General features: G+C 50.8%; 6 protein-coding genes across 7 annotated transcripts in view; 3 read left to right on the forward strand and 3 right to left on the reverse strand.

Annotated features, from left to right (window-relative positions):
* Positions 1-6,749, forward strand: part of LOC117584319 (leucine-rich repeat-containing G-protein coupled receptor 4) — a 19,301-nt gene extending 12,552 nt beyond the window's left edge. Inside the window, exons 8-15 of the mRNA XM_034273148.1 lie at positions 1,554-1,622; positions 2,730-2,867; positions 2,925-3,065; positions 3,124-3,189; positions 3,245-3,388; positions 3,456-3,823; positions 3,882-5,654; positions 5,713-6,749. Of these exons, the coding sequence (XP_034129039.1) occupies positions 1,554-1,622; positions 2,730-2,867; positions 2,925-3,065; positions 3,124-3,189; positions 3,245-3,388; positions 3,456-3,823; positions 3,882-5,654; positions 5,713-6,035 (3,022 nt within the window). The 3' untranslated portion in view covers positions 6,036-6,749. The remainder of the gene's footprint in view (positions 1-1,553; positions 1,623-2,729; positions 2,868-2,924; positions 3,066-3,123; positions 3,190-3,244; positions 3,389-3,455; positions 3,824-3,881; positions 5,655-5,712) is intronic.
* A 312-nt stretch (positions 6,750-7,061) lies between these two features.
* Positions 7,062-9,504, reverse strand: LOC117584322 (tenascin). The gene is made up of 4 exons (XM_034273150.1): positions 9,380-9,504; positions 9,222-9,324; positions 9,114-9,169; positions 7,062-9,051 (listed from the first exon to the last, which is right to left on the reverse strand). Exons 1-4 carry the CDS (start codon positions 9,448-9,450, stop codon positions 7,155-7,157), a joined length of 2,127 nt encoding a protein of 708 aa, XP_034129041.1. The 5' UTR covers positions 9,451-9,504; the 3' UTR covers positions 7,062-7,154.
* Positions 9,505-10,444: 940 nt separating this feature from the next.
* Positions 10,445-12,630, forward strand: LOC117584325 (multiple epidermal growth factor-like domains protein 10). Its single transcript, XM_034273153.1, has 2 exons — positions 10,445-10,730; positions 10,809-12,630. Exons 1-2 carry the CDS (start codon positions 10,512-10,514, stop codon positions 12,579-12,581), a joined length of 1,992 nt encoding a protein of 663 aa, XP_034129044.1. The 5' UTR covers positions 10,445-10,511; the 3' UTR covers positions 12,582-12,630.
* Positions 12,619-13,793, reverse strand: LOC117584329 (multiple epidermal growth factor-like domains protein 10). The gene is made up of 3 exons (XM_034273158.1): positions 13,408-13,793; positions 12,807-13,349; positions 12,619-12,754 (listed from the first exon to the last, which is right to left on the reverse strand). The coding sequence occupies exons 1-3, from the start codon at positions 13,743-13,745 to the stop codon at positions 12,658-12,660; spliced, it is 978 nt and encodes a 325-aa protein (XP_034129049.1). The 5' UTR covers positions 13,746-13,793; the 3' UTR covers positions 12,619-12,657.
* Positions 13,794-14,287: 494 nt separating this feature from the next.
* LOC117583988 lies at positions 14,288-19,513 on the forward strand. Its single transcript, XM_034272694.1, has 8 exons — positions 14,288-14,630; positions 14,682-15,245; positions 15,308-15,808; positions 16,137-16,304; positions 16,371-16,569; positions 17,482-17,912; positions 18,516-19,052; positions 19,112-19,513. The coding sequence occupies exons 1-8, from the start codon at positions 14,341-14,343 to the stop codon at positions 19,419-19,421; spliced, it is 3,000 nt and encodes a 999-aa protein (XP_034128585.1). The 5' UTR covers positions 14,288-14,340; the 3' UTR covers positions 19,422-19,513.
* LOC117584327 (multiple epidermal growth factor-like domains protein 10) lies at positions 19,451-20,851 on the reverse strand. Of its 2 annotated transcripts, XM_034273156.1 has the most exons (5): positions 20,623-20,851; positions 20,021-20,578; positions 19,938-19,965; positions 19,762-19,851; positions 19,573-19,709 (listed from the first exon to the last, which is right to left on the reverse strand). In XM_034273156.1, exons 1-4 carry the CDS (start codon positions 20,799-20,801, stop codon positions 19,765-19,767), a joined length of 852 nt encoding a protein of 283 aa, XP_034129047.1. In that variant the 5' UTR covers positions 20,802-20,851; the 3' UTR covers positions 19,573-19,709; positions 19,762-19,764. The 2 variants fall into 2 exon arrangements, with proteins under 2 accessions (XP_034129046.1, XP_034129047.1); XM_034273155.1 differs by having other exon boundaries at positions 19,451-19,709; positions 19,762-19,965; positions 20,623-20,843.
* Positions 20,852-21,437: the final 586 nt, after the last annotated feature.

Below are 21,437 nucleotides of genomic sequence, written 5' to 3' on the forward strand. Positions count from 1 at the left end.
CCCGCCCCGCCTCCCCCCCCTCGCCCCGCCCCCCCCCCCCCCCCCCCCCCTGACACCGCTTCGACCTACAAAAACGCAATTGAAATCAAATAGAAAAAAAAACACACAAAATTCGGAAAAAGCAAACCCGAATTCTGTATGCTCTAGCTGTGTAGACTCCAGCCACAGATCGGTTTTGTACCTTATTATTTATTACAGTATTTTTTTAGAATAGAATGAAAAAGAGGAGGAACGTTGTGAGACGAGCTGGTGTGTGTCACTACCTTCAGTCAGTTTATATGTAAATCTTCTTTTTGAGAACTAGAGCAAGACAAATGTACAGTTACCCCTTCTGCAGTGGTTAGTGTAAGGAAAATGTGAAGCAACTTTGGTACAAGTAGTACAAGTGGCAAGTGGAAATGCTGTTTATCCGTTTTGTGGCCATGGCTTAAATAAATTTCAATTTCCCAGCAAAAATGTGAAAAAGTTTTCGTTTTTATTTTTTTTTTGTTCTTACTCCCGGTTCGGTTCTTCGAAGCTTAAATTGTCGTCGACCGCGTTGACGTTTTTCTCTGCTGTTTACCGCAAATTTTTGGCTTTTTGCGCTCTCCGTGAGCCCATAAAAACTTCCGCCCCTTAGTCTTCGCCGGCAGACAAATATGCAAATTTATGTTGTTGCTGACAGACTTCCTTCCATTCTCTTTGCGAATGAGGATACGGAGGGGTGCGTGGCAAACCTTGCGAGAAATGCATCAAGTGAAAGTGGGAAAACTTTCGCCGTGCAACGCGTAAATCTAAGCGTTAAAGAAGAATGGGGCGAATGTTCCGTGTGCATTCTAGCATTTGGTTCGCCATTTATGGGAAGCACCGCCCACAACCCACCTTAACTGAAGACACAGACCGGGTCATATGCAGAAGTTGGGGCTGGGAGCCAACAGCTGTTGTTTTCAGTCCCCAAGACCCACATGCATTTATAGGAGTTTCTACCGCAGAGGGGACGAACTTGTACAAGAACATTTTGGTGGTAGAAGGGAACAAGGAGGAACATGCTGCTTGCTTGTTGAGCATTTTGATCTATGCTCGAAAAGATGGGAAATTCTTCAACGAGTAATTACGATGTATCAGAGAAATATTACGTGGAAGATGGAATATGTCTGGGGAATATTAATAGATTTATTCCTCCCTTGCAAATGTTTCGTTTCGGTGATGTATTAATTTTGATTTAATTATTTGTTGTAAGTACTCTAAGGAGCGGGTATATTCCTTTCCATCACTGCAGGTGGTGAATTGATTTCGCAAATCAATGCAATGCAATGCACTTTAAAATACTCGTAAACTTTATTTTCATGCATAAATTTGCGCCCTTCCTCCCAAAGGAAATGGAAAAACCCTTCGTTTCGAAATATGTACGTGCTGTCACGTAGAGCCAAACTGACCCCAAACAAAGCCATGCGAATGTGATTGTGATTCCTCCAGGAAACAGAAGAAGATGGGGGAAAATGCAACGCAGAGTCTTTAATCGAAATCTTGAAATGTATACTACAAATATGCGTCTGTGGTCTGTTTCTTTTCAGAGAACTGGATGATAATTTAATAAGCAGTTTGCCCGAGGGTCTCAACAAATTGTCACAGCTGCAGGAGCTGTAAGTATTCCCAAGACACACCACAAACCCGTACAAGAAAACAGGTGCACGGCCGAGATTAGAAAGAGTCCATTGGATGGGTTGCAACTGCTGCTGGTGCTGATGATGTTGACTTGCTGCAACATTTCCTACTTTGTCGGGAGGCGGCAAGCAGGCGGAAACCAAAAATCATAACGCCTCATTACTTGTGGAATTTATAGCCCCAGCCCCATTCCGCACTCCTTTTTTCTATGCGAATTTCCTAAGAAAACCCAGCATGAGAATCTAGAATCGAGAGCTGCAAGTTGCATTTTGTTTTTGCCATACGCCCGGTTTCTAGCAGCCACATCATGTGGCAACAGTCAGTGGCAACTGTCATGGCAATGTTGACATCGTTTGCGATTGCAGACTCCCCAAGGAAATTCAATTTCTGGTAAACAGGATAATTATGAGCATGTTAAATGTTGCGATAAAAGCCAAGCTGCGCTGCATCCCAGAGCCATCGTGACCATGATTGGGGAATTAAGCTGGCAAATAAATTGGAGGGGGAGGACTCACACATTTCCTGCCATGTGTGCCGGACAAAAAATCAAATTTAAAAGGATTAAAACATTCAGTAAGCGTCTGCAATTTTTTGGCTCAATCTTCAAGTCAGCAAAAGGAAAGAAAGTTTGCCGCACAGACAATGCCACAAATTAAACTAGATAAGCAGAAGGGAGTTTGTGGAAAAGTTAGCAGAAGTAAGACCATACACAATATACTAGTATTTCATTTATTTGGTTCGAAATTTAAAGAAGGATGCGGGCATAGAAGGTCTTTTTGTTGCTGCTCCGATTGCGGTTTTGATAGCTTCCATTCGAGACCAGACCAGACCAGCGTCTGACTGCTGGCCAAGAAAAACTACAACGAAAACGAAGAGACGTTAACAATATGAAAACCGAAAAGAATGCAGTTGTCACAGTTTAGTTTTGGGTTTCTTGCTGGCTCTGTTGTTGTTGTGTGTTGGCCAACTTGACTTTTAAATGCAGCTGCTTCCGAGTGCCACTTGGCAGGAGAGTGTGCATCCAAAAGATACTTTTCTTGGCACTGGGTAAATGCTTTTATTAAAATTCCTTCTTTCCCCTGTAGTTCTATGACCAGCAATCGACTGCGTTGGATAAACAACACGGAGCTGCCCAGGAGCATGCAAATGCTGGACATGAGAGCCAATCCCCTGTCAACCATAACGGCTGGCGCCTTTCGAGGAATGAGCAAGTTGAGAAAGCTGTGAGTTCCACTCAATCACTGTTTGATCTTAAGTCAAAGAACTTATATCTGCTGTAGAATCCTTTCGGATGTGCGAACTCTGCGCTCCTTTCCCGATCTCGAGGCCTGCCACGCTCTGGAGATACTCAAGCTGGACCGTGCGGGCATTCAGGATGTGCCATCGAATCTGTGCCGTCAAACGCCAAGACTGAAGAGTTTGTAAGTCTGGTAGAACATTCTACAACTGGAATATGATGAACTGTTCTGTTTCTTTCAGAGAACTTAAAACCAATTCCCTGAAACGCATCCCAAATTTAAGTAGCTGCAGAGACTTAAGGCTGTTGTGAGTACGATTACATTGTGACTGGGAGCTTCCTCTGACTTTCCATTCATTTCAGAGATCTATCGAGCAATCAAATTGAGAGCCTTCAGGGCAAACCCTTCTATGGCCTGAAGAAGCTGAACGATCTGCTACTCTCCTACAACCGCATCAGTGCACTGCCACAGGATTCGTTCCAGGGCATGCCCAAGCTGCAGCTGCTGTAAGATAAGATTCTTGCGGGAACTTTGATACCCCTTCTAATGTGTTGATTGATCTTCTATCCACAGCGATCTGGAGGGCAATGATATTACTTTCATACACAAAGACGCCTTTGCGGGATTCACCGCCCTAGAGGATCTCAATCTGGGCAACAACATCTTCCCAGAGCTACCCGAGTCAGGGCTGAGAGCTCTGCTGCACCTGAAGACCTTCAACAATCCCAAGTTGAGGGACTTTCCGCCCCCAGACACCTTTCCGCGCATTCAAACTCTGATTCTGTCGTATGCCTATCATTGCTGCGCCTTTCTGCCGCTGGTTGCCATGTCCGCCAAGAGGAAAACCTCACAAGTGCAGGAGGCGGTACTCTTTCCCTCCGATGCGGAGTTCGACATGACGCTGTGGAACAACAGCATGATGAATATTTGGCCACAAATGCGTGAGTATCTGCAGAGTAATGCCATATGAGATCAGCGATAATTGTTTCCCCCTTTCAGACAATCTCAGCAAGCAGCTGGGCGCAGCCATGCACGATCCCTGGGAGGGCGCCACCTTTGGCGAGGATCAGCTGCAGTCCGCCACGGGTGGACAATTACCCACCAGCTATATGGAGGAGTACTTCGAGGAGCACGACGTGAGCGGCCCGGCTACGGGCTATGGCTTTGGCACTGGCCTGTTCTCGGGCATGTCCGCGGACGACTTTCAGCCGGGTTCGGTGCAATGTCTGCCAATGCCGGGTCCCTTTCTGCCCTGCGCCGATCTCTTCGACTGGTGGACTTTGCGCTGCGGCGTCTGGGTGGTATTCCTGCTGGCGCTGCTCGGCAACGGCACCGTGGTCTTTGTGCTCCTCTGCTCGCGCTCCAAGATGGATGTGCCCAGGTTTCTGGTGTGCAATCTGGCAGCTGCTGACTTTTTCATGGGCATCTACCTGGGCATTCTTGCCATTGTGGACGCAGCCACACTCGGAGAGTTTCGGATGTTTGCCATTCCCTGGCAGATGTCGCTGCTGTGCCAGCTGGCCGGCTTCCTGGCCGTGCTCAGCTCCGAGCTCTCGGTCTACACCCTGGCCGTGATCACGCTGGAGCGGAATTATGCCATCACCCATGCCATACACCTGAACAAGCGACTTTCCCTGCGGCAGGCCGGCTATATCATGAGCGTGGGTTGGGTCTTTGCTCTGATCATGGCTCTGCTGCCACTGCTGGGCGTCTCGGACTACCGCAAGTTCGCCGTGTGTCTGCCCTTCGAGACGACAACGGGAGTGGCCAGTCTGACCTACGTCATTTCCCTGATGATCATCAATGGCTGTGCCTTTCTCACGCTGATGGGCTGCTACCTGAAGATGTACTGGGCCATCCGAGGCAGTCAGGCCTGGAACACGAACGACTCACGGATAGCCAAGCGCATGGCCCTGCTCGTCTTCACGGACTTCCTCTGCTGGTCCCCCATTGCCTTCTTCTCGATCACGGCCATCTTTGGGCTGCAGCTGATCTCCCTGGAGCAGGCCAAGATCTTCACGGTGTTCGTTCTGCCCCTGAACAGCTGCTGCAATCCCTTCCTCTACGCCATCATGACGAAGCAGTTCAAGAAGGACTGCGTCACGCTCTGCAAACACTTTGAGGAGTCGCGCGTTATGGGCGGCGGACCGGGCACCAGGGGTGCTGTGGCCCGGGCCAAGAGGGGGGAGCTTCCACCGCCCCTGCTGCCGCCGGCTGCGGCTCATCCGCCGGGCTGTCGCTGCCTGAGAATGCTGCCCAGCGAGATGCCCAACTGGCACAAGATGGAGCAGGCGCCCGGTCTCTGGCAGCGCCTCAGAACCTTCTGCTGCGGCGACCGGCGAGGCCGACGCAAGCAGCGCCGTCAGCCGCAGCAGCGACGACCCAGGGCCTACACCGCTGCAGCCGCCAATCCCTACCAGTACCAGTTCGCGGAGCTGCGCCAGCAGCGCCAGAACCGAGCCAGCTCCATCTCCAGCGAGAACTTCTGCAGCTCGCGCTCGTCCAGCTGGAGGCATGGCCCGCCATCGTCCGCCCCAGTGCCGCAGAACAACTGCAGCATGCCGCTGAAGATGATGGAGCCCCACGGCCATATGCACGGCCACGGACGGAGGAGACATTCCGCCTGGCTGATCACGCGAAAGACGTCCCAGGACTCGAATCTGTCCAGCTCGAGGAATGACTCCTCGGCCTCAGCCACCACTGCCAGCACTTCGACGTTCCGGCTATCCCGCTCCAGTGCCGGCAGCAGCACGCCTCTACCCTCGATCATAGGTGGGAGAAATCTATGGTAATCCATTATATTATCTATTATAATCCATTCTTTGCTTAGCACACAATGGAAAGACTTTGAACGAGGCGACTAAGCCCCGTCTGGTGCGACAGGAGGCGGTCCAGGAGGAGGAGGACTCCTCGCCCCCGCGTTTGGGAGTGCGCTTCCTGCCCACCATCCCGTCGGCGGCCGACAGTTCGGTCATCATGGAGGATGGCGACTCGGCCAATGCCAGCGGGGTCGCTGGATTTCTGGGCATGCCCTTGCCGGGCGCATCCAGCGGCTTCATCGTAGCTCCAGCTCCAGCTCCAGCTCCAACCACGCCGCCAGCGATGCTGCAGCCGGAGAAGCCGCCACCCGATCCCAACGATGCACCGCCATGATGGTGGCTGGACTGGGGCTGGCGCAGGATGGGCAGAGTCAACCGGGAGACCTTCCTGTAGGGGAACAGAAAGCAAACTGTGTTCATAGATTGTATGCGGGGACGGGGTAGGGGACGGGGATGGGGGGCGAAGGTTAGGGACTTAGGATAGCTAAAGACAAAGTAACACAAAGCAAACCCCATTACATGACACACACACACATACATACTCGTATTGTACGTAGTCTTAAGTAGTCAATTCGTTAAGCAAAACCCCACGCCGACTCTGATCCACTTCAAGCTTAACACGCAACTGCCCGGAAATGTCTTTGGTCCGACAAAGGAGCTGTTGATCAGAGATATTTAACCATAGATAAGCATCTCGGAGGGAATGACCATAACCATCTGTAGGAAAAGGAAAGGAACATGGATTGTGGCCGTTAAGCGACCCCAAGGATAGTTCTTGTCCACTTCCATCCATCACAGCCGCCAAAAGATGGATCAGAGTGGGTTGGTCAAAGAGTATTATGTATTACATAAATTATTAAAGTAGGTTTACATTAATCCATACTTGTTTAGTGTAGCTACATTCTCGTATACATATATGTACATATATGTATATTCTTACGTGTGTATTTGTATTTATGTATGTGTATGTGTGAATTACGATTATGTTCGCGAAGATGCCAAGCATCGATCGGTGTAAAACTGGAAACCAAACCAAGCCATAAACATAAACATAAACATAAACATAAACATTGAAATTAAACTAGACAACATGCGACAAGCGAATCTTTTAGTTATAAATGGGTTTTATATTTATTCGATGCGGAAACATCACCATGTCCAGACAGAAGAGGATGGCAAGGATGAACATGATCCAGTTGATGGTTGATGTGGTCTAACATTAATGCTTTTAGAACTCCAGACCCATTCCAAAAATACAAACAACTCTTGACCCCAGAGGGAAGTCATAGTGGAATGAATCAGAGAAGATTGACTAAAGAGTTGTTTTGTTGTGAATTTGTTTTGTTTTCTTTGTTAACAATTTTAATTTGATCACGATAATTATCGATCATGGATTTTATTAGTTAGGAAATTAATTTACTGAATTTAAAATTAAAATATGTTCAGGCTCAGGCTAGTCGCCCAGTCCGATGCCTTCCTCGACTGCCCCTTCCTCGCTGTTGGCCAAAATGACACCGTAAGAGGGATTCTCGATGAGATGAACTTGCTGTTTGTCGCCGTTGCGACGGCGACGCTGCATCTCTCGAACGACCATCAGCGGAGTCATGACCAGGGCCAGGCAGAGCAGGATGGCCAGGACGAACATTGACCAGTGGAAGGCGAGGTGCTTGCCGGTGGAGGGTAGAAAGCTGCCCCGATCCGAATCCTCCTCCGATCCCTCGCAGGTCTCCGGAGCTGTGCACATCTGTCCCGCGAGGCAGCCATGGGAGCAGATGGGTTCGCATTCGCTGGTGCTGTCGGGCAGCATTCGATATCCATCCAGACAGACGCACGTCTCCGGCTTGAGGCACTCGGCATTGATGCACTGCTTCTGGCATTGAGGTTGACAAATGTGCGGCTGGCTGGAGTTGCTCACCGCGTGCCCCGGATTGCAGTCGCACTGGCCGGGAGCCGAGCAGCGTCCGTTCTCGCAGCGCGGTCGGCAGCTGGGGACGCATTGAAAGTGGAGTCTGGTGTCCTCGTAGCCCTCGAGGCAGGCGCAGCTGTTGGGCTCTACGCAGGTGCTGTTGATGCAGCTGGGGGAGCACTCGGGATCGCAGATGGAGTTGGAGCCGGCTCTCAGTCGATAGCCCTCGTAGCAGCGACACTGCCCGGAGCCCTCGCAGTGGCTGTTGACACACTTCTGGGGGCAGTACGGCTGGCAAGTGCCAGTCGGCCAGCGCTTATAGTAGCCTGTCTCGCACTGACAGATCTCCGGAGCTATGCAGCGGCCATTTCCACATTCCTGGCTGCAAATCGGCTCACAGACGCTAGACCCCTGGGTGGCACTTGGCCGATAGCCGGTGAAGCAGCGACACTCGTTGGGGGCGACACAGCTGCCGTGCAGGCAGGGCTTCGGGCAAATGGGAATGCAGTAGAAGGCGAGCAAGGCCTGGTAGCCCTCGAGGCAGGTGCACACGCCGGGACTGCTGCAGATGCCATTCCGACAGCTACGCGGGCAGTAGGGCTCACACTCCGTGATGCTGCCATTCACAAAGACGTGCCCGTTGTCACAGGCGCACGTGTCCGGGGCGATGCAGTGCGAATTGCTTCCACAGGATGGACTGCAAATGGGTGAGCAGCGATGTGGGGAGCTCTTCACGAATCCCTCGTGGCACTCGCACTGACCTGGCGATCGGCAGAACCCGTTCTCGCAGCCCGACCGACAGCTGGGCACGCACACATTGTGCGAGTCGTCCGCAAAGACGTGGCCCTCGGCGCAGGCGCAGTGACCAGGTGAGATGCAGGTGCCGTTCACGCAGGCAGGATCGCAGAAGGGCACGCAGCCGGAAGACATATGATTGGAGATGCGGCTGTAGCCCAGTTTGCAGTAGCAGGTCTCTGGCATTACGCAAATTCCATTGTTGCAGCCACTCGAACAGACGGGATCACATTTCCAGGGCTGTGCCACTCGCTTCTCGTGGCCAGCGTGACACTTGCACTCGTTGGGTGCCACACACTCGCTGTTAACGCACTCGTCCTGGCATATGGGCACACATTTCTTCAGCTCCTCATCGCGCTGATAACCAATGTTGCAGACGCATGTCGCTGGGCTCGGGCAGTGCCCGTTCTCGCAGTCCACAGTGCACACCGCCTCACACTCTGTCCGAGATTCGGCGCGAAAGCGGTACCCATCCCGGCACTGACACTCGTCTGGCGACACACAGCTGCCGTTCACACATGTCTCGCTGCACTCTGGCTCACAGACTGTGCGATTGTTTCGATTCGCAAAGCCTTTTCCGCACAGGCAAACATGTGGGCTGAGGCATCTGCCAGTGGCGCCGCAATCCACGCACTGGGGAACACATTCACTTGAATGGAAAACGGAGCTTTGGTAAGCTTCGCGCAATCAGCTGGTAAAATCTCTACTCACTCGTTCTCGTTGCGAAAGTATCCCTCGCAGCAGACCTCTTCATACGACATGTAAGTCTACAGAAACAAATAATGAACATAAATCACTTAAGGCGCTGCATGGTCTCACCTCTGTTCTAGGTCGTCCCACCAAGGATCCGCAGTTGCCAGTGCAATTGGTCAGGCCCTGATATTTTCGCATGGTTACCAGAGTGCCGCGCATTTTCATTAGACTTGAAATTCGAAAAGTTAGAGCAAAAGATATACGCTCCCAAGAATTTTACTCACGGCACGCGTTCGACACAGGCCTGAGCCTGCAGGCAGACACCTGAGAGTATTATTAGCACAAGGCCCCACATATTTAGGAATGATCTAGGCGCACGGGGCAACTGCTCACTTTAAGATACACTTGACAAATGATCAGACAAGTGAGTTCTCAATTACATTACGATGGACCAGCCATCCCGACATGGCCGCTTATCATCCTAGCATTTATATTTTTCTGCTGCTTCTCGATGTGTGTACATATATGGGACAGATACCCCATGTGCTGTATGTGTTTATTGAACCCATAGAAGACAGGCAGAACAATAGCATCCCAATGGCAGAGATTGCGATACGAGTCCAAGTGCAGTACACGCCAATAGAGATCCTTAACATTGAGAATACTCTCGTATGCAACTTGAGTTTTGCGATTTCGCTTATCGTGCAATTTGAGCTACGGCTGTGGGCATATACTCGTACAAATATGAATAGGATTTAGCTTTGATTAATTAACTAATGAATTATATTTCCATATTTATGGAAGCTATGACCTCAAAGATCTAATAGCGGAAAATATTCATGACTTTGAAATGTGACTCACTGACTTTTCTATGAGTAATACAACGTTTGTTTCCAGCTAAGCTTCCCAAGATAAATATTCATATATGTAAATATATTTTCAGTCAAAAAATGTTCTGAAAATTATGTTTCTTACTCAGAAATAAGCACAGATACGCAGAGAGCAGCTCTGGTCTTTCATACTTGCGCAGTAAATGTACTAAATGTAGATTAGCGACAAGTCTTTAAATATAGAGTCAAATATGTAAAGAGATATCCGTAAAGTAGCTCCAAGAAAAGACTTTTGATCAAGGTCGTTGGAAGACTACGCTTATCAAAGAATGCAATACTCGAATTCCAGGATGGATACACACAGCATTAGTGAGATAAAATCGAGCTTCCAATATTTGCGAGTGCAAAAGTATAGTTTATCTCGAAGCCAACGGATGTGACCGAATACAAATACTGCTAGCTGCGAGAACATAAATGTAAATGGCAGTTTGAGAGCTCAGTTTAATTCGGAACACTGTACAGAACGCAGAACTGAACGGTTACTTGAAGATACGAGAACTGAATTGCACAAACTAAAACAAAAACCATGACTCATAAAGTAGATCTTTGGATGGGCTTCGTCTTCATCCTGGGTGTGGGCTACATTTGTGCGGTTCAGGCCTACGATCCAAAGGTCTGTGTGCGCGTGGAGAGTGTTCCGTACACGCGATCGGAGTACAAGGGTCGACAGGTGCCGTATCAAAAGCATTCCTTCTGGAGAGGCTGGGAGACCAAGTATCGTATGGAGTATGGATGGCAAGATGTGGTAATAAAGAACTTCCAAAAATGAAAGAAATTTGTTTACTTTCATGCCATATTTATGCGTGTTTGTGCTCTCCCCCAGGTGGACTATAGAAGCGAAACAAAACAATATTGCTGCGACGGCTACGAGGGTTCGATCATCAACTGTAAGCCCGTGTGCGCTGGAGGCTGTTCCGGGAATAGTTACTGCACCGCTCCGAATATTTGTAGCTGCAAGGATGGCTATGGCGGAGCCGATTGCCATCCCATTTGTTCCAACTGCGGCAGGAACGAGTATTGCCTGAGTCCGAATCGCTGTGTCTGCAATGAGGGATACCAGAAGATCCACGGCGAAGGCGAGTGCCTGCCCGTATGCCCAGATCCCTGTGGGAATAGCAGCTTCTGCGCAGAGCCGGGAGTTTGCGAGTGCATCGTCGGCTATGCCAAGTCGGCGAGCAACGACTCGTGTAGGCCAGTCTGCTCGCCCGAATGTGGCTCCAACTCGTTTTGCCAGCAGCCGAACGTCTGTGCCTGCGAGAAGGGCTACCAGGCGGACGGTGAGGGTAATTGTGTTCCCATTTGCAACGCTGGTTGCGGCGATCACAGTCAGTGCGTGAGACCCGGAGTGTGCGAGTGCGAGGCGGGTTATGCCGAAGGCGAAGTGGGAAACTGTCTGCCCGTTTGCTCCCAGGGCTGTCCCGAGCACAGCAGTTGCCTGACACCCTCCGTCTGCATCTGCGATCCGGGCTACACCATGAAGGCAGACCGCTGCGAGCCGCACTGTCCGCAGCAGTGCTCGGACTACGCCCAATGCACAGCCCCCAATGTGTGCGAGTGCTATCCCGGCTACGTGGCCACCGGGGAGGACGGCAAATGCGAGCCAAAGTGCAGCCAGGGCTGTGCCAATGGCTTCTGCTTCTTCCCGGAAGTGTGTGTCTGCAGCATTGGCTATCTGATGGGCCCCAACCAGACCTGCGAGCCACAGTGCAGCCTCAACTGCGTGCACGGAGAGTGCACCCAGCCGGAGACTTGCTCCTGCATGCCTGGCTACCGCTTCCAGGGCAGCTCGCAGCATATTTGTGAGGCGGTCTGCGAGAAGGGCTGTGAGCACGGCGACTGCGTGGCCCCTGAGATCTGTCTATGCCACGTGGGCTACCAGCCGGTGGAAAACGTGTGTCAACCCGTGTGTGAGACAAGCTGTGTGAATTCTACATGCACTGGACCGGATCAATGCAGCTGCCTGGAAGGCTACGAGCACAGCTCCAACTCCACTTGCATTCCCCACTGCAGCAAGGGCTGCGAGCACGGTGACTGCCTCGAGCCAGAGGTGTGCACATGCCGGCCTGGCTATGAGCAGACAGAAGAGGGATGTACTCTTCGGATTACCTCTACAACTGCTTCGTTTTCCACACCTTCTGATGATTCCACCAACCCTGCGGTGGTCCCTTTCGCAGGCCTGCTGCAACTGCCAGTTGCGAACTGCTCGGAGGATTGCCCGTGCTGGAATGAGTTTGACGAACTGGGTCCCCTGACCAACGCCAAGTGTGTCCAGCTTTGTCAGGATTCACATGACAAGCCCTGCCTGGATCTGCGTGAGTGCTCCTGCGATCTCTCAAGTGGCCAATTAGTGTGTGAGGGAAGTGGGGATTACAGTTCCGAGCAGGCGCGTTACATATGCAAGAAGCCCAAGCTAGGGAAGATCGAGGCAGCCAAAGACACTTCGAAGTCATTGGGCTGGCTCCACGTGGTGGGTTGGTGCATTGCCGTCGTTGGTCTTGTGGCCATCGTCGTGGCCATAGCCCTTAAATTGTATCCAAAATATGCCAGCAAACGCGCTTACCAAGTCGATGAAGCCATATGCGAGGATAGTCTATAGAATAATAATTTGTTTTATTTTATTTAAACTAAATAAATGCATAATCGAAGGTTTACTTGAGCTTTGAGCTTAGCGTCTAGACCGGAATACACATTGTCGAAGGTTCGTGGTAGCCAAAGCCCGGATCACAGATGCATCGGTTCCGACTGACACAAACGCCATTGCTGCACTTTCTGTGTTAGGTAAAGGTGTAATATTTAACAGTGAAATGATTTATTTACTCACTGATAGCAGTCGGTCTGACAGACACCATCCTTCAGCATGTATCCCGGTCCGCACTCGCACTCGTTGCTGTCCCTGCAGAGTCCGCCAATGCCGCAGTCCGGCTCGCAGACTGGCTGACAGCCATCGTCGGTGAGTTGGTAGCCCTTGGAGCAGCCACACACCTCGGGCTCCGTGCAGTTGTGGCGCTGGCTGTTGCCACAACCGCTGCTGCAGATGGGCCGGCAAAAGCGTCTGGTCTCGTCCAGCTTGTAGCCAGGATCGCAGAGACAGCTGCCGTCGAGGAAGCAGCGGCCGTTCTGGCATCCCAGCGGACAGGCGAACACACAGTCCCCGTTGTCGTTCTTCACAAAGCCCTCGTAGCAGTCACATTCCCCTGGTGAGCGGCAGCTTCCGTTCTGACAACCGCACAGGGGACGGCACTGGGTCACTCCCAGCAGGCGGCTGGCCGAGTAGCCCGTGCAGCAGACCTCGATCAGGGCTAACTTGTTGGCCAGATCTGTCTGAATGGTGTTGGCATGCGGGTACTTGAAGACCGTTTCAGGACTGCAAAAGGGAGTGATGTAATGTTTAATGTTTATACCAGAGCGTCGCATCTACTTACGGCACCCAGATGCGGCACTTGTGCTGTACCTTGTCGAAGAGCGTCTCGTGGGAGCGAATCAGATGCTCACGCCGCTTCGGTGGCTGTTCCAAAGGCCTCAAAACTTCATAGTGTGCACCTCCGGCACGGTTGTACAGCGGCTGCGAGAGCGACTGTCTGTTGGGCGTATAGCGACGTCCAAATTGGCTTGGATCCTGCGACAGAGGACGCCTCGGATCATAACGATTCGGGGCATCGTACTCCGAGTAGTTGGGCACATTCATGCGGCTACTGGGCAGTCCCAAAACCAGGCAGAGTAGCAGCAGGCCCAGACTTTGGCTCGCCTCATGCAACCACATTTCGAAGTTAACTTTTCGATTGCGGTCTGTTTACGTTGCTCGCAATACGCTTGCTAAAATCCTACTAATGTGCCTGAGATTAGCAAGCCTCCCGCCTACCCAGCGTGGTCTTATCAGTTTAGGGTCTCAAAGCCTAAGCAAAATAGAGCGGAATTCGGTTGTGGCTTTAGAGATGATTACAAAATAATAAACACGCTCGTTCTATTAGGTTACAGATGAAGGAGAGGCTTCCGATTCCTACTCGACTTCAGCCAAGATCAGGAAATATACAAAGAATTATTCAAAAATATTTCTGAGATTTCACATCATGAAATAATTTCTATATTGTTTGTGCATATTTTTATTAATTTGCTCAATCAACTAATGTCTCAATTAGCTACTCTTTCGATTGACATACATTGACAAGTGCGCCGCAGCGCGTCTCTGGATCAATCTCTCCCCCAGACCCCCTGCTCTCGTATTTCAATTAAAAAGTCAAGCCCGCTTATCTCAGCCTCTGGCTCTGGCGCCGACTGACCCAAGTGATCAACGTCGCTGCCCAAACAGTCAGCAATCGCGACTTGAGCGCTGCGGTAACTCAACCAACAAGGCTGAAATGTCGCAGCTTTTGCGTACGTTGTGTATCCAATCGGTGCTGCTGGTGCTGTTCCTGTGTCTGCTGCAGGCCATGGAGCTGCAGCTGCATGAGCAGCAACTGCAGCAGCAGCAGGACGAACAGGCGCGCCTCAGGGAATATCAACTGCGGCAGCAGCAGCAGCGCGAACAGCAGGCCCAGCAGCGACGACACTCCTCGACGACCACCAGTCGCAAGCCCTTCATCATTCCCAACGGCCTGTCGCTGCCACGACGGGGAGAGCATCCGGACAAGTGCTATCGGGAAGTTCCGTGAGTAGGCTCTGAATTGAATCTAGCAAACAAATCTATTCCTTTGCTTAGTGCTGTGTTCTTCCAGTACGACAAGGAGGTGAAGATCGTGGGCAACAGCACCACCAATCGTCACTTCAATGTGATCGAAGTGTGCTGCAAGGGCTGGCGGCGTTACGAGTACGATTGGAGCAGGTGCGTCCCCGACTGCGACGATCGATGCCAGGAGAATGGCTTCTGCCTGGCCGGCGGCATCTGCCAGTGCTTTGACGACTTTGTGCTCAACTACCGCAACAATTGTGTGCCAACTTGCCCTCTAGGCTGTCCGCATGGCCGCTGCTTTCTGAATGGCACCTGCCAGTGCGACAAGGGCTACGAGCTGGATGGCTCGCGACTCTTCTGTCAGCCGCAGTGCAATCAGACATGTGGCCACAACGAGGTGTGCATGGAGCCCGGCAAGTGCACCTGTGCCGAGGGTTTCGTTAAGGGTTTGCGCGAGTCGGCGGCCTTGGGCTGTCAACCCATTTGCATTCCCGACTGTGGATACGGCTACTGTGTGGCGCCAAACCAATGCGAGTGCTTCCCGGGCTACCATAAGCGCATCAATGGCACCTCCTGCGAGAACGGCTTCTACAAGTAAGTGTTGAGAAAGGAAAGGCTGAATTCATACAAGAACCAATACCGATCTCCCCGTACAGACGCTGCGAGAATGGCTTCCGTGCCAACGAGACGACTTGTGTCTGCCAGAATGGCTTCCGGTATGACAATAATACGGCCAGCTGCCTGCCGGACTGTGGGGACAATTGTGAGAATGGAGTTTGCATATCCCCAGGGAACTGTCGCTGCTTCAACGGCTATGTGCGGAACCGGGAGAAGTGTGAGGCTGTGTGCGATCGTGGCTGTGGCTTTTATGGCAAGTGCATTGCGCCGAATGTGTGTGGCTGTGCCATAGTGCCGGGACCCGAGTCCAGCTATCAGAAGTGTGCAATGGGAATGTGCAGCTCCCTGGGACGCTGTCGCTGTCTGGAGGGGAAGATGCGATTCATTGACAAGTGCATGTCGCCGGACACGGTCACCACATACGCCTCGGTGGATCCAACGCGAGCGAATAGCTCCCTCATCCTCGAGTTTGAGCTCCTGCTGGGCAGGCACTTTATCTTGGGTGGTGCCGAGAGGTTCCACAACTCAATGTGGTGGCTGTGAGCGGAGCGGACTGATAACGTAAACACTCTCTCTCTCTTTTTCTCTCTCTCTCTCTCTCGATTTTTAGTCACTAAGAAAATAATAATAAATAAACATGAAAATATTTCTCAACCGCCGAGTGGGTCTTATCAGTGTGTGGCCCCCTTTTGAGCGACGCCTCTGGTGTATTGTCTATTTTAGAATAATACGAGTAATTATCTATGCGCTGAACATAGACAATTTCTTTCTCCATACACATAAAAGCCGTGCCGGACTGAGAAGACAATTTAGTAGCTCGGAGACACTGGCGAGCGCAGCGCTGACGCACGGCCCCACATTCATCTGAAACGAAATGCACTTGAAATCCCCACTGATTGGCCTTCTTATCGTCTGCCTAGCGATTGAGCTGCCCTCGCCCACCGACGCTCAGTTCTGGCTGAAGCTGCCCGAACAGAACTGGGAGCGTGAGATGCTGGCCACGCGAGACTCCGGCGTCTGCTACAAAGAGGAGATGTAGGCCCACTCCCAGAGTTCCCACACAACGCACAACGAGTTCCTCACATCACAATTATCTTGCAGAGTGGAAACCATCAACCCGAATGCGAGACTCCGCCAGATCTCCTACTGCTGCGAGGGCTACGTGAACCATGGCAGCCCACGGAACCTCAGATGCCAGCCCATCTGTACGGAGGACTGTGCGAACGGCTTGTGCCTCTCGCCAGGCTACTGCGAGTGTGCTCCGGGCTACTATCGTGAGGAGCGGCGGTGTAAGCGGATGTAAAGTGGATGACACCATTTAGACTAGGAAAATCATTCATTTATTTCCACAAATATTCGCATTTGTTCGTACATTTAAATGTCCATGAAGCCGTAATAAAATCTAGTGCTACTTTCTGCAAATATTCTTAATATTTCCTATCTCTCAGAGACTCTACGAGGTAGATCAATCAACGCTCTGCTGTCCACTATTTTAAGGATGCAAACAATTTGAAAAACGTAGAATTATATGATTATCATTATTGCTAAAGTCATAAAGATGAAAAACTATTTTCCGTGGCTGAGCTATCGTTCTTTCTCTTAAACATTCTCATAGGGAGAGAGCATAAGAGAGATGTCCAGGAATTTGCGGTATGGGAACAGCTAGAATATTTGGCATTGGATGAAAATTCATTTATTACCATGTAGTAACAGAAGGCCAAAGTTTCGCATAAAAAAAGTACAAAAATCGTCTTCAAGCACAATTTTGTATTAAATAAATTGCTAAAGTTACGGGATTTATGTATACATAAATATATCTTCCAATAGTTTCTGTTGGAGCTCGCGAAAATGCTTAAAGGCATATCAATCACAATCACTTGTTACTCTCTTTCTTGGAACTGCCACTCACAAATTGTTTGGGCATAAGCAAAAGCAAATAGAAATTGTTAATTTTCAAATTATTTTTGCCATAAAGCTCGTACATCTGTTCAGCTACTGAGAGCAAACCTTCGTTCTGGTTGTTCCATTGATACGCTCAATGGCGAGGTGCTGATTAGGGGACGGGCAAGAGGTCGCTGGAGGCGATTTGCGACTCACAGACTCACAGACTCAGCTTTCGCATTAGAGCCCGTTTATTGTGAGTCGATTAGTCGAAGTGCAACAGCAGACGCCAACGGACGTGGGCGCATAAGAACGTACTTTACACTTTTAATCCGAGAGAACAAAAAGTGACATCAGCATGAGGTCATCGTGTCAGATATTCGCCCTGACGCTCCTGCTGGCCAGCTGCTCCCTTGGCCAGGCACAGTTCAAGACGGCGGGCATTAAAACACGCCAGCCCCCATCGGGTAATCTTCAGCTGTCGGGCAATGCCAGTGAGTACAACCAGACAGGGTACGGGTGGAACAGTTCCAGCCAGAGCAACTACGGCTGGAGTGCCCAGAACCAGACCAGCCATGGATGGAGCGACTTTGTCCCTGCCGAGACCTACCAGCCCGCAACCACCCCACCCCTGTACGGACACTACGTGCAGCCGGTTGGACCGCCAGCGACACGAGCCCCACAAGTTCTGGACGAGACGGCGCTGTTCATCAACAAAACGCGATCGGCCATGGCCAGCGGTGTGTGCTACAAGGAAGTGCCGTAAGTTTCGGGGAAAACCTAGAACAAACAACTTTAAAACTAAAACGAAAAACTTATGATTATCGCACCAATTGGTAAAGAAATCGAAAACAAGGCGAACCATTAAAATAGTGAACTAACGACCTCGACATCCTCCACTTTCCTGATAATGAAGCCACTCGGTTCACTGTGTTTGTCGGGCGAATAACACAATAATATACTCGGATTTAAACGACGTATGCAAAGTCGCCAGCATTTCTAGTGATATTATGCAATGCGATACGAAAGGAATGCAGTCGATTGGCAATGACCGAAGGGAGCCGTAGGCAGTCTAGAAAAATGCTTAGAAATGTTTTTTTATTCCGGGTTATAAGCAAAAAAGTTCAAGATAACTTGAAAAGATATTAGAATCAATTGAATGAGGAAAGCCTGAAAGGAACATTGCAACAGATCAATGGAGAATTCTAGGTAGAAAAAAAGGAAATTATTTAAAATATTCGTACCTTAAAGCAAAGACAATTGACTTACCTATCAACAAAATTCTTGGGCACCTTTTGTATGATGTGTAATGGGAATTAATCCTCTAGTTCATATCATCTTTCACATCCCTTTCCATCCCTACAGCACAGCCTCTCTCCTGCGCAATTCGCGTGAAAGATTTGTTGGCAATGGCACCAGCCCGGACATGAGCAGCATTGAGGTGTGCTGCGAGGGCTACGAGCGCAATCCGCACATCTATCGAAAATGCGATCCGATCTGCGCGGACGATTGCCCAAATGGAATCTGCACGGCGCCCAACACCTGCGTCTGCATGCCCAACCATGTGCGTACGACCGAGGGGAAGTGCATCTCCACCTGCCCACTGGGCTGTGGCAACGGAGTGTGCAACGAGCGGAATGAGTGCCAGTGCAGGGAGGGCTACGCCCTGGATCCCGTCAGCCGCAAGTACTGCCAGCCGGAGTGCAAGCAGGGCTGTGCCCAGGGACGCTGTGTGGCACCGAACAAGTGCGAATGCCTGCAGGGCTATCGTCAATCGGTTGATGGAAGCTGTGAGCCCGTCTGCGACAGTTGCGAGAACGGACAGTGCACGGCGCCAGGTCATTGCAGTTGCAAGTCGGGCTACCTCAAGCTGCAGGGACGCTGTGAGCCCATCTGCGAGCAGTAAGTGGAAAGGTTCAAATCAACAATCAAACTCCATATAATATTTTCTCTTCTTTCAGACCCTGCAAGAACGGCCGTTGCATTGGACCGGACACCTGCGAGTGTGCTTATGGCTTCGAGTGGGATCGTAGGACTGCCGAGTGTCTGCCCAAGTGCGATGTGCCCTGCCTCAATGGAGTCTGCGTGGGCAACAACCAATGCGAGTGCAAGCCGGGATACGTGCGGGACGAGCACCAGCGGTACATGTGCCAGCCCCACTGCCCCCAGGGCTGTCCCAATGGCTTCTGCTCTGCACCCAATTTCTGCATTTGCCGGCCAGGATTCATCAAGAGCGGCATCAAAGGCAGGCAGACTTGTGCGGCTGTCTAGTAAGGCGAATCGAATCTTTATTGTGTGAGTTAGCTGAGATTAAAGTATCGTCCGATCAGGGCGCTAAACTCATAGCCAAGTTGCTGGTTAAAGTGAAGTCTTCTTTCATTCGTGACCAACTGTTGGATGAGCTGTGTGGGCTTCAGGCAGCGATCGATGAAGTGCGTTTGTCCCTTGGGGCAACTGCAGTGGCCGTTGGCATCGCAGCTGCCATTCAGGCAGTGCTGCTGGGAAGGCAGACAGCCGCAGATATTGGGCAACAGACACAGACCGTGCGGCCCACAGGAGCTACAGAATAAAACATATATAATATAGGGACAAGTTCCACTACTAGCCCTACCCATCACACTTGGGATGACAGCCATTGCCTCGGCCCTCGTGTCCCTCGAAGCAGCGACAAACCCCAGGGGCAATGCACACTCCGTTCCCATGGCCACAGTCGTCTACGCACTCTGGGAGACAGCTGGTGGTGTTCAGATCATAACGATAGCCCTCCCGACACTGGCACTTGTACCGCGACTCACAGAAGCCATTCTCGCAATTACTTTAAGGGAATTTCGGATACGATAAGTGTGGCAAGGTTGGATCTGGGGACTTACATGTGACACTCTGCCTCACAGACATTTCGCTGCGGACGCTTGATGAAGCCCGGAAAGCACTCGCATTGGTTGGGAGCCACACACTTGCCATAGCCACAGTCCGGGGTGCAAATGGGCTGACAGCCCAGTTCGTCAGTGCGACGATAGCCAGGGGAACAGTCGCACAGTCCTGGAGCGACGCATTCCTCATGAGAGCCGCATGCCTGGGCGCAGTGTGGCCGACAGTAGAGACGCGTCTCTCGATCCAGCACATAGCCTGGATGGCAGGCACATGTCCCGTTCAGATAACACCTGCCACCCTGGCAAGAAATGGGACAGGTGTGGATGCAGGCACCGTGGGCATTACGTACGAACTCTGCAAAGCATTCGCACCTGCCCGGGGCACGGCAGAAGCCATTGAAACAATTATCCGGCGAACTCTGGGAACAGTCTGGGACGCATCTGTGGGAGTAGGGATCGCGCCTGTAGCCCAGGCAGCAGACCTCAATGCGGTGGTAGAAGATGGTAGAGCCATTGCCTCGATGTGGGGAGTTCTTTTGTGTTTGAAAAAAGACAACGCTGCAAGTGAGGTAGGAAGACGAGGTTCCAATTCGAGTACTTACGGCACCTCACGCTGGCAAAGATGCTGCTGCCGCTCTCGGGTAAGACTGAGCGATTCCATGTCGCTGGGGATGTGTATATCGCCGAAAAGTTGTGGCGTCTCTGCCTCTGGCATGGCCACAATCATCGCAAGCAACGCCAGCCCCAACAGCAGCGCCAATGAATTCCCAATCGAGTGCATGTCGAGACCCACTGTTTAAAGCTGCAGAATCGTAGAACGAATGAACGGCTGGCATGGGAATCGAATAGTACAGCGCCTTATCATCATTTGGACTCTCGGGGAGAGCAAACTCCAAAAGCTCGAAAGAAATTGTAAGCTCTGAGCAATATTATTTATGCTCTTGGCTTGGTGGCTGCGTTCAAACAAAGTTCTTTAGCTTTGAGGAATATATATATATAAATATTTATCTGAACTGCCAGTAGTCCCCACTGCCCAATTCTTATCGTTAGAGTGAACCGTTGGGAAAATATTTATATGGAATTTTGGCATTTGCTGTGCCAAAACCAATTCAATCTTCGCAGTTTGAACAAAACACTCGGCGGGTGCACAGCTTGTAATTAAATTAAGTAAAGCACGAAAAATGGAATTGTGCCGGCTCTCCACGTGGTTCTTGGTGATATCGCTGATATTTCTAAGCATGGCATTGGAGCTGAATGCAAACACCATAGCCACAGAATCTACAACAGCAACATCATCTGTAGGAACAGAAGAGCTCAATGCAGAGACCACCGAGACGACAGATTATTCAACCACGACCGAGTTAAACATCTATAACTCCGAAAGCAAACTGTCAGTATCCTCAATAGTGGCATTAGT

Source organism: Drosophila guanche, unplaced genomic scaffold, assembly GCF_900245975.1.
Source record: "Drosophila guanche unplaced genomic scaffold, DGUA_6, whole genome shotgun sequence".
NCBI lineage: Eukaryota > Metazoa > Arthropoda > Insecta > Diptera > Drosophilidae > Drosophila > Drosophila guanche.